Genomic DNA, 12,251 nt, shown 5'->3' with positions numbered 1-12,251 from the left:
TCCATGAGGGCAAGTTTCTCACCAGCTTTATAAAACACCAAACGATACAGAAAGATGAATGAGGTACGCGAACCCTGATGTATCGTAGATCCATGGGAACACCAAGCCTCCTTATGGCTCTTGGCCTGGGAAGGATGCTGTGCACTGAGGATATTTTCCAGCGTGCCAAGTTCCAGCTCGCTTCTCCCCGCACTGGAGAGGAAGTGTGGGCTTGTGGTTAGGGCAACCAGCCCACCAGCAGCTCCCAGGTCTGCCAAGGACTCCCTGTGCAAAGCCCCAGCTCCACAAGTGTCCCTGCTTCCCTCAGCCGCTGAGAGGCTAGCATGCTGCAGTGGGGGCTGCCACAGAACCGTCGAGCCACTTGGGTCAGAAGGGACCTTAAAGACCACCTAGTCCCACCCCCTGCCCTGGGCAGGGAGACCTTCTGCTAGAGCAGGGTGCTCCCAGCCCCGTCCAGCCTGGCCTTGAACCCTCCCAGGGACGGGGCACCCACAGCTGCTCTGGCCAGCCTGTGCCAGCGCCTCGCCGCCCTCACCGTGAAGAATTTCTTCCTTATATTTAACCTAAATCTACCCACTTTTAGTTTAAAGCCATTCCCCCTTGTCCCACCACCACATGCCCTTGTAAAAAACAAACAAACAAAAAAACCCCCTCTCTCCAGCTTTCTTGCCAGCCCCTTTCAGGTACCAGGAGGCTGCTCTAAGGTCTCCCCTGAGCCATCTCTTCTCCACTTCTCCAGCCTGAACAACCCCAACTCTCAGCCTTTCTGCATGGGAGAGGTGCTCCAGCCCTCTGATCATTTTTGTGGCCTCCTCTGGACCCACTCCAACAGGTCCATGTCTTTCCCATGCTAAGGACCCCAGAGCTGGACGCAGCACTGCAGGTGGGGTCTCACCAGAGCCGAGCACAAGGGCAGAATGCTGTCCCTCGACCTGCTGGTGACGCAGGTGGTGACGCAGCCCAGGATACGGTTGGTTTTCTGGACTGCAAATGCACATTGCCGGCTCATGTCCAGCTGTGCATCCACCAGTACCACCAAGTCCATCTCAGCAGGGCTGCTCTCAGTCCCTTAATTCCCCAGCCTGTACTGGTACCAGGGCTTGCCCCAGCCCAGGTGCTGGATCCTGCACTTGTTCAACCTCACAAGGTTCACACGGGGTCACTCCTTGAGCTTGTCCTGGATAGGGGTGACACCGTGACTGCATACAGAAGCTTGTAAAAAAGAAGCTAATGTCCAAAGGTACTTCGAAGATATTTTTAAGTTCAATCAAGGAGAGTAATGCCTTTCTGTATTTCCTCCAAACATAACCATATATAATAAAAACATCAAAATATCAGCACAAGGGATATGCCCCAGCTGTAGAGATTCACAACATCATACAGGCACCAAGATACTACAGCAGTACGAGTGCCCCGTCTGCATACACTGTACACATTACACATCATCACCATCAGCTGTTTTTTCTAGCTGTTGTTCACCATCACTGGAAACTAAGTAGTTCAAGGGCACAGAAAATACCCATTACAGGCTAAAAGGGGGAGAGAAGGCATCCCATCACATCAAATGAGTACACGGGAATGTAAGTTGGGAAGGAAAGAGACAACAAGAGACAACATATGGGGTATCTAGAGCTAACGCTGCCTTAGAGCGATGCTGCTTATTCCTCTGTATATCCGTCTTGGAGGTGAGGGCACAAGGCAGGTGGCCGTGGTGCCGAGTCCCATCCAGCGTGGTCTCCTACTGTGGGGCTCACACCCACCCTGGCCAGAGAACAGCCTCCCGGCCAACCCTGGCAATGAGGCAGGGAAACATAAACAGGGAAAGTCAGACTGAAGGCGAGGAACCGTCGTCATGATTTCCATCCACAGTCCTGGGTTTGTCTTAACCTGAAGGGCCTCAACTGAAAGCCTTTTCTGCCCCCGGCCTCTAACCCCCGGTCAAGTTTATGTTTTATTTGTTCATTTTTAAACATGGCAAGGATACAAACCAGAGACGGAGCTTTGCCAGCTTAACAGTTTTGCAAATGTTGCTCCATGGGGTCTCTCTTGCTTTACTGTGGTGCCAGTCCCTAGGAAGAATTTCAATTTCAAGGGTTTACTTTCTGTTTTCACTGGACTGGTGAGGGTCAAAATCTTCCATTTGCCCTGGCCAGGGCAGATTCCCAGCAGCACGTGCCCTGCTTCCCTGTGCTGCCTCCGCCTGACTGCGGAGAGTCTCCTGCCCTGGGACAACTGTGGGAAGTTTGGTCTCCATGTTCATACAAACCCTGTCCTCCCTCAGACTGCCAACAAGTGCTCCAGCCAGCTACATCCACTATTTATTTTGATAGCGACTGTTTATTATGAGCAGAACTATATTCCTAAACTCATTTCGCACAGACTAAGAAAAAAAGTCTGCTGAGCACAGCACAGCACAGGGGTGATGCTGCTGCACAGTACTGCGGAAGCACTGGCACACAGTCACAGGGGAAATGGTTTTCCTGAAGTCGTACTGTAGAGCAGCTGCAGAACTGGATACAGAAGCCAATACTCACAGCTGACAATCCAACCCTGCAGCAACCCAAGGCCAAAGTCTCTGCCCGCCCCACCATCCAGCTCTGGAGACACACAGGCCACTCGAACTGCTCTGACATGGCGCAGCAGAAACCCATCTCCTTGTGAATTAAATATAACCAGGAGAGCCCAAAGTGCAGACTGGAAACCAAATCCTGGCATTCCAGCCACAGTCAGAAACACTCCCAACGCGGTAACACAGGTCCCAGGTTTAGCCATTTAAAGGACAAAGGACGCCAGCAGGCGGCATCCCCAGAGAAGCACGCTGTCCAGTGGGTACATCACTAACAGCTGGCAGCTGAAACAGGATGACAGCTTTGGATGCTGTGTTTGGAGGGCATTGAGCCCCTCAGCTCCTGCTGCCTTCAAAAATACAAAGGGACACACAGCACTTCACAAACCAGACTAAAAATGTCTAGACAGAAGTTGCAAGGAGTAAAATGCATATTAAGGTAAGCAAGTGATGAGTAAGTCAATGTCTAAAATGAATGGCTCGAGATCTTTTTGAAGGCGGATTCCATTAAAGAAGTCTCACCGTACCACCTTGGTACCTCCGTGAGCTCCTGTTCCTTGCATTTATGTTGACTTGTGAGCTCTGTGATTTGCAACCTCAGTTTCTAGCAGCTGCCCTTCCCTTTAGTTGCTGAACTGAGACTGCCATGACTTAAGAATAAAGATGGCTACTTGTTAAATTAGAGGTCAATTAACTCCACCAGTAGATGATGCCGCTTGCAATAACTGCTCTCAGTGGGTACCACTCTTCCTGTACGAAGACAGAAGATGAGATGAGGCCTCCATTGGCTGTGGATGCTCTCTTGGGTACATGACATACAGCCCTGCGTATAAAATGTCAAAACAGCCCTGTCGGAGATTCACTGGCTGCTAAAACTGTGAAGATCTCACAGCACCGTGGATTGCTGTTGACAGAACAGCAGCGCCCAACATAACACATGCCTTGTTAGCAAACTGGAAGCCTCTCAGTAGTCTGGGGTGAGGGAATAATAGAGGAAGCCAAGGCAACGCAAGCCAGGCCTGTGGAGAACAGCAAGTGAACGAACCTTGGCGGAGAGTCCAAGCAAACCCTCAGACTAGCTCTTTTTTCCCCTCTTTCAAACTCTCTCTTCTGCAAACACGGGCAGTGTTCAATGAGTGCTTCCCACCATGTAATGCAGCGGCTGAAATCAGCAGCATCTTCACCAGAAATGCCCACGGCTGGCACAAGGGGCCTGCACAAAGCGCTGGGAAAGCCCCACCGCCGCTTTTCAGACAAGCTAGACCCTAAGGCGACGTGCCGACCACCCCACCCTGCCCATGGCTCTCTCCGACTCAAGCAGCTGTGCCCTTGCTTTTGGCACTCCTCCTGTGCCCTTGCTTTTGGCACACCCCGGCCAGCGGTGGGACACCGCAGGCGCAGCAAGCCTAGCCGGGGTACGGGCACGCAGGTGGGCTTTGGGGCAGGGGGAGGCCCCGTAGCGCTATGGTTCCTGGCTATGGCTTTTCTGTCCCTGCCTTCCAGTGCCCCCATAAACCACTTTCATGCTCCAGCAGAGCGCTATGACATCTCAGCATGGCGAATGCTGGGTCATCCCAGGGAGCCAGTATTGCTTTGGCAGGGCTGTGAGACAAAAGAAACATCAGCCTTAGAAACACTTCTTTACTCGCTGCTGCTGCTGAAGAAACAAAACCTTTATGTGCAGTAACTTTGCTTTAAACAATAACGTTTGTGGATACTGTTCTTAACCTTTTGCATCTGGCTTTCAAAATCTGCCCTGTTCTTTTTCCACGTGAATGACTACAGAGCTTATTTTTGTTTGGGCGCTGGTGTGCAACGCTGCCAGAGAAGCACACTCAAGCTGGCGAGCCACCCAAATTATTGTTGGGTGGTTCAGTCCCTCTCTATTTCAAGAAGCCTCTGGGTATAATGACAGGAAGCTTGCAGGCAATTTTAAGCCAAACCTCAGAGAGGCTGGCATTCAGTCTGTGTTAAACACTCCTTATTAAAAGCTGTCCAGTCCGGATTCTGGGTGGAACTTTGATATCTGCATGGAGTAAAGAATAAGGGGCACGTTTGCAAAATCAATTGTGCAGTTTTTATATTTACTGCACGTTTACCACATATGTCATTTATTACACAGTGGAAAACCGTTAAATGCACAGTAGTTGTGCCAAGTGGCATTATGCTTTTAACAGCTTTATTCGTTTAACAGCTCCAGTTCTCATTATATTTTGCCATGTGGTACATGAGATTTTTATGCATTTAACAGTTTTAGAGGGTTCCATGGTATTTTCCTTTTATGTATTTCATACTGTGCCTGGGATTTTGTTGGGGGGTAGAGGGGTTGGGGACTGTAACCCCTGTACCCTGACAAGAGAAAGCAAAAGGCAAAGAAAATAAGTGATTAAATGAGGAAAGGAAAAGGAACCAGACCACCACACACCAAGGCACAAATACCTGTAACAAGGACAAGGCTCTCCCATGTGCTCCAACAGCCTTTGATGCTTTGTTCGTATGCCTTTCACCCTCGTATTTTACATCTATTTTAATGACTACGATGTTGTTTCCCTGGACAGAGGACAGGGAAGTATGTCTTTTGCAGAGCGCATGCATCTAGGTACTTCTATCCCACTCCCTCATCGTCACAGACACATTTGCACATTTTTGCGTGCATATTGATGCCCTCTTCCAGCACAATAGAGTAATTTCATCCAGGATCAGAGGCAGCCCTTTTCACTGAGTAAACAATTCCTTCCAATGGTCCACAATCCACTTGCTGCCCTTCCTACAAAAAATTCCATCTGTCCTCCTTTCCACATAATCCCTTCTGGTGCATTATATTTTTTTTAAGAGTTGGATGAAAATTTTAAATTAATGGATTCTCTTCAAGAAATTCACCCTGACCTGGGTTTGCCCACATGTATTTTTTACACCCAAGGTAGAAATTAATCCAGAACTCACTGCAGTGCCCTTTCATGCCTTTTTGTAAAAAATGACTCGATCTGATGTGAATTACTCACATGGCCAATACTGTATGCAGCACATACAACACGCAAAAAAAAAAGAGGAAACACCTGCCTAATATGCGGTTTCCCACTGCCTTCCCTCAGTTAATCACTTAAGAAAACAATTTCTTTACCTGCCAAACGAGAAGGATACCATCATTTTGAAAGGTCCTTGTCCCACTAACAGAGGCGTAAGTTATATACCACAAGTGGGACAAGACACGTGTGTTAGTATGAAAGGGGAGAAAAAGCTTGGCTGTGAGCTGATCCTCTCCTCAGCCTATTTTAAAAGGGAAAAGGAAACCACTTAAGCAGGCAAAAGCCAAAAACAGGACAGGTTCCCCAGAGATGAGGATTATTATTATTGTAGGAACAGATGTATTTTTATTGGTGGGAGGAGGATATGGGTCTAGTTCCAACCCCAGAGTTTGCTTTAAAAACAGAACCCCGAGAAGCCCCACAACAACGAAACCCCCTCTACCACTCACCTGACTTTTATTGGCAGCCACTTTGGCAAACAGAGCTTGAGACACCTTGGCCCTTTTCATCTCCTGTTGGATCTCGTCATAAATGGCAGCTGTGATGTTGACGCTGGCGCCGTCCGCCTTAATGGGGAGGTCTGTTGTTGGTGTCGAGGTTTTGGCCTACCAAGAGACCATGAAAATAATAATTAAAAAAGTGCTGCTTTCAGCCCAGCCATCTGTGCAGAAATTATCAAAGGATTTCAGTCAGCTGATGCCAAACTGCATTAGCTACAGAGGGACACTTCCTGTCCATTATTCTAATCAGGTTAATTGTGATTGGAAATAATTGCAGTGCATTCCTATAGGACATGCAAGGCCCTGTCAACTCTCCCCCTCTCCCTCTCCCAGCGTGTTTACTGAGCAGCTTACCAACAGGACAGGTAGCCGGGGCTACTCGGCTGCAGGCAGGCACTGGGGGTGGCTTTGCCAGCCAGCTACTGTGGCACCAGCCTCTGCTTTCTCCCCCTCTCTAAAAGTGGCCTACACCTTGGAGGAAGAGCCAATTCTCCCAGAAAAAATGAGTAAATGGGTAGAGGTCTCTAAATAATAAATTATTACTCAATTTAATGCACTCCCTCAAGTCTCCCTCATCCTTTATTAAAACTATATGTATGTCATTTGAGTATGTATGGTTTCCCAGCCTTATCATCATTATGCTAGCCAGACAGTCACCTAATTTCACCTAGGAAATCAGTCAAAATGAAGAAAAAAAAAAACAAAAAAAACACTTCATAAAGCTGGGCTTTGGCATGCCTTTGATCTGCTGCCCTCATTCTCCTAAACTCATATTGAGATTTTGTGTATTCCGCTGCACTCCTTTTAATTGAATGATTTCCCATCAGCTTCTGTGACAAATGAAGGACAGTAACGCATGCTGCCAGTACTTCCCCCAGGCTGGGCTACCCTGACAAGGCTTCTATCAGTAGAGTTCAGCAGGTTGCTACACAACTTTTATTTTAAAGCCCCTTGGCCACGGCGGTCCCCGGAGCGCCTTAGCAGGCAAGGGAGCGAGGGCCGTGTGATGCTCGCCAAGTGCTCCTGGCACCCGTCGCCCCTCAGAGAGACAGATCTCATCTGCTTTCCTGAGCTCAAAGAGGAGAGACACCAGGGCTGACCACTGTACCCCATACACCTTTTAAGGGACACATGTAGGTTATTGATATAAATCTGTGTTTCCTCTTGAGACGTAAAGGTCTTAGCAAACGAAGCAACCCAGGTGGCAGAGCTCATGGTTCCCAAGAGACCCCAACCTCCCGTAAACCCTGGTGGCATTCAGGTATCTGGCCCGATTACAAACCTCAGCTGGCTCCTGTTCTTGTGCCAGAGTTGAAGCCTGCTGGAGTACACCTGTTGTTAACTTTTAACTAGGCAGACATGCCCAAATGCCTGTTTGTTAATGGGAAGGTTAAGTAGGCAAAACCAAGCCTTCTTAACTCCTCCTTCTGTTTTGCTGTCCTCCAAATCTTCCTCTCCCTAATGTCTTTTTTGTACCAAAGGCCACATTAATAACAGAGCCAAAATCCAATCAAGACAACAATCTAGACTAATCACTCTTCCTTCTGCTTCCAGATAAAGCTTTAACCGACCTGCACGGTCTCCCTCGCCCAGCGCCGCAGCTCACCAGGCACTGCTCTGGGCTTGTTCCCTGCCTGTCATGGGCAGGACCCACGCAGAAAGGGACCAGGGGTTTGCTGCGCCTACTCCGGCCACCCCCTGTGCCCAGGCAGCCCCCCAGCCCAAGCCCACCACCACCCACAGGCCGGGACCACGGGCAGGGTACGGCCCGGTGGATGGACCAACAGGGACACCACCGTGCTCTGAAATCCAACGTTCACAGACTGGTGAGAGTTAGACTGTGGGAAACGTCAGAAAACAGAGATCACGGGAAGGAAGAGGACTGCCCAAGTCTGTCAGGACTCATTTAATGGAGCTTCATTTTACCAAAGACCCTGCAGTGCTTTGACGGGTATTACAAAAAGCCTTCCCAGTCGCTGGAGCCTTTGGTTAGCACAACAGCCGAGGTCACCACAGCCTCAAGGGCTGTTACGGAGGCCTGAGATCCCGAGAACAAACTTAGCATGTCAAAGAAAGATTTAAAATATAACTCCATCCTGCATGGGTCTCCTACACTGCTAGCTCCACAGCCACACATCAGAAAAAAGCCTGCCCTGCACCGTTTCATATGGAATCACTGAGATAGGAAGGGCAAGTACCAAACCAAAACATCACAGTCTCGAAAATAAAATATTTTATGTTAAGAGGCCTAGATTCAAAACTGGTCTTGATATTAAGGAGTTTGCTACGATTGAAATGTCTTGCTGCAAACACCGGGGCAAAAAACAAGAAACAAATGTGCCAGAGCAGCGAAACCCAGCTGTTACTGCTGGCCCTCCGCTCACACACAACACCCCCTCGCAGCTCAGAGCCCCTTCCCACAGCACCCACGCTCGTGTGCCAGATCAAGCTGCTGCTTCCACCTCGGGGAGGTCCCGAGCAGGGCACCCACTGCGAGGGGGGCTTGCAGATGGCTCTGAGCTGGGGAGAGCCAAGCCGTGTTACTTGGCGTGCCCTTACAGCTGCAGCACGCCTGCCCCACAGCACGCCCAGCCCTTCCACAGCTATCAACCAGTGCCCTCCTCCTACCCTGCCCACTCCAGCATCATTGCAGAAGTACTGCTGCAGGAGATTGGTATCTATGGAAACCACATTTCCAAATGCCATTCCATCAACTTCTCTGGCACCCTAACAGAATTCCTGAAAGGATGGTACGGCTCCTACTGCTGCTGGCCCAAAGCACCCTGCGCCAGGGTAGGTAACATACCTGCCTAGGGAGGCGATGCTGCCGCGAATCACTGCGCTGCACACGAGGGCAGCATTTGTCTCGTCAGAACTAATACTGGGCATATGGGGAAGCGCAGTAGCAGTGCTGCCTGCCCGGGAGCTGGGAAGCAGCCTCATTTGCAGAGGTGTCCAAGTTGTCAAAACAGCACCTGTGCTGACTGGTGCTGGCCCTCTGAGGACTGGGGAAATGTTATCCAGCGGGCACAAGGCGAGCACTGGGTATGCAAACCTTTGTTGCGTTGCTTTTGCTGATTAAAAACCTTGCAATATTCTACTGGATTCTTCAAGTTGAAATAAGGCAAGAATGGGCTGCTTTATACTTCTGGAGTACAGTTTTCTAGTAACGTTTACCTTTTTAAAAGACAGGCAAAATTTCCATTATATTAGACAATGTTCTAGCTATGACTATATAGCTATGGCTAGAACATGGGAAAATGTCATACTGCAACAGAGGAACAAGATGGGGCAAGAGACCCGATTTTTATTCTCACCAAATTGCATCAAAACTCTCCATTTCATTCTGCTATTTGATTCTAGTTGCAAAATATATTGCAATAAATGTAAGTAGGAGCAAGCTAATTCTTTCATGAATAAATACAAATGCAAAAAGTGGATACATTACTTAAACATTGAAAGAGTTCCCTCTATAATTTTGATTTCTTTGAAAGGTAACTAAAAAAGGTAAGAGGTATACAATGAGTTTCCCATGTAATAAAAATTCAGTGTCAAATTTGTGTTGGCTGGATATACTTGCTTTCAGTGAAAACGGTTCTTTACATTGTGTCTTGTGGTGAAGTGCACCCAAACGCCTGGGTTAAACTGAACAAGCTCAACCATTTTTACAACACCAACACACCTTCCTTAAGGACGATCAGTGTGCATGTAAAACTATGCCTCCCTCACCCCTGACGCTTCCTTATCTTCAGCAGCTATGGCTACAGAATGCAGTATGAGAAGTGCTCAGTAATACTATTCTAAGCATGGCTAACGCAGCCTGAGATTTTGCAGCTACATGACTGTGAAAGCACCAAAGCAGGAGCTTTACACGGGCTCACTTACCAAAGATCAAGAGAAGAGCAAGAACTGACCTGTCGTGTCTGCACAGTTAGAAATTTCAAACTCAAGTTAGGCAAATGTCATGACAAGAGTTAAATCATCACCTCTGTGCAAGCACCCTTGCTTTTTCAGGGTATATGTCTGCGACTGCAGGCTGTCTGGTAAAAGGGGGGGAATGACTACTGCAGTGTAGTATGTGGATGCTCTTTCTTAGCGCAAAGGAACAACCTACCCAGGGACGTGGGTGGCAACAGCACGTTAATAAACACGTGCAGTGAAGTCAATGAGATGACAGCTGGTTTGGAGCTGTAAAAGCATCATCTTCCTTCCCAGCACCCTGCCCATCACTGCTTTCTGTACCTCAAATAATTACTCATGTAAACCTCTAACTCAAGGACTGAGATTTCCTATGCAGAGTACAGAGCACACTGATTTCTAGCAACGCCTGTCTAATTCACTGTTGACCTCTGTTCACTACACACTTTTTACTGAAACGTATATGAACCTCTCCACAAGCCCAGAAAGCTCCTCTGCGTTCTGCAGAATGTAACGTACACAGATCAAAGGTTACGTGTGCTTTCTGCAATATATTCTGCAATAGGCATTTAGTGGACATATATCAACAGCCTGTAAGTAATGCCCACATGCACTCTTTCAGGCGTTACACTTTTGTTTGCATTTATGGAAGTGATTAAAGCTAGAATCACCATCACATTCTCTTGCTGAAATCCACTAAATGTCTCTTAGCAGCTGCTCCAAAACCTTACAAAAGGATTTCCACAACCTATCTGTGCAAGAACAGCAACAGAGAGGGGAAGGGTGGAGAGGAACCCCTTCCCTGGACTAATCTACACAACAAACAGGTAACGAGGGATCACATCTTACCTGGGGGGTTCTGGAGGAGCTTGGGCTGCTGGCAGCTGAAGACACCATGCTCACGTTGGGGTTCATACTCCTCTCTCTCTCGTCCTGATAGATACGATCCCGCTCCGAGTCGGGCAAGTTGAGAAAATTCTGCATTGCCCTTAAGTTTACCAAGAGGGACTGGGAAGCTGTCCTAGGGTCTTCTTCTTTACGCAGGATCTCTGACAACAAGCCCTGGTTCAAAAAATTTACAACAAGGAAAAAAAAAAAAAAAAAAGCTCAGTCATGTGTTGGTTTGTGTTTGTTGTTTTTTTTAAATTTGTGTTAGTGTAAACCAGCTGGGTTGCAATACTGAGAACCTACATCAGATCTCATGGGCTCTCCCAGAGTGGATATTTTGTAGGGAAGAGTTTGTCTTTCTGGGGGCTGAGGTTTTTATTTTGGGACTGTCCTATTCTGGCACCGTAATAAGCTTCTGAGTATGGAGATGCTGGATAGGAAGGTAGGTACACTGGGTAGAAGAAATTGCAGTTATCACCAGGTGCTTGCTGCAAATATTTTAGGAGCTGATACATCTCTCTCTCTCTCTCTTTTTACTTGAAGCTGGGAACACTTGGCAATCCTCTTCATCTTTGACAAATCTGCCAAGGTTGGTAAATTTAGTTTCGACATTTAAACAGTGCAGGAGGTTTATAAAGAAAAACGTTTGGCTGGTTTTTGATGTTGCAGTCCTTTCACTTTGGTTTGGACAGTCATTTCTGAGAGGAGACAAATGGAGCAATAATAAACCCTTAGAATCTAGCTTTAGGAATTTAACCCGTTTTTTCACACCTCTTATCACAGGCTTCACATTGCAACCATGAATGAAGACCACATTCATCTAGTTTTTACAAAAGCCGCTATTCCAGGAGGTAACCAGCACTGCACTTCCAAAAAAACAGGAAGAGGAAAAAAAAACATTGGAGAGATGAAAACGTCATTAGGAGAGGTTTAAATCTAACTATGGGATTAAATTCATGCATAACTATGCACTCAACAGTTCCACAGGTTATCTAGAAGTTAAAGGCACAACACACAAGCCTGGATCAGGGCCTACAGAAGCTACTGGGACACAGCGTGTCCACCCCCCCATCTGACACTTCACAAATGTGCATTTTGCTCCAAAAGGCAGTAACAGCCACTTCCTGAACTACAGATGTTTAAATGCACTGGTCTCCGATAGAAGCAGAGAGGGATCACCTCTGCCCATCAAGACTACTTATATCCCAGGAAATGGTGCTCAGAGGCTCGTTATTTCGGAAGGCTATTCCGCCACCACGTTTCCCTGAGCAGTCCAACACCCTTCTTCCCTCCTGCCGCAGCCCAGGGCTCTGCACCGCGGCTGCCAGGAACGCTGGCCACAGCAGCCCCGTA

General features: G+C 47.9%; 1 protein-coding gene across 1 annotated transcript in view; it reads right to left on the bottom strand.

The window, feature by feature from the left end:
- Window positions 1–12,251, bottom strand: part of SATB2 (SATB homeobox 2) — a 136,515-nt gene that overhangs the window by 31,328 nt on the left and 92,936 nt on the right. Inside the window, exons 8-9 of the mRNA XM_056350123.1 lie at window positions 10,860–11,072; window positions 6,042–6,197 (exon numbers count right to left, since the gene is read on the bottom strand). Coding sequence (XP_056206098.1) covers window positions 6,042–6,197; window positions 10,860–11,072 — 369 coding nt within the window. The remainder of the gene's footprint in view (window positions 1–6,041; window positions 6,198–10,859; window positions 11,073–12,251) is intronic.

This window comes from Falco biarmicus, chromosome 8 (genome assembly GCF_023638135.1).
Source record: "Falco biarmicus isolate bFalBia1 chromosome 8, bFalBia1.pri, whole genome shotgun sequence".
NCBI classification, from domain to species: Eukaryota; Metazoa; Chordata; class Aves; order Falconiformes; family Falconidae; genus Falco; species Falco biarmicus.
This window is presented reverse-complemented; position numbering and strand designations above follow the sequence as displayed.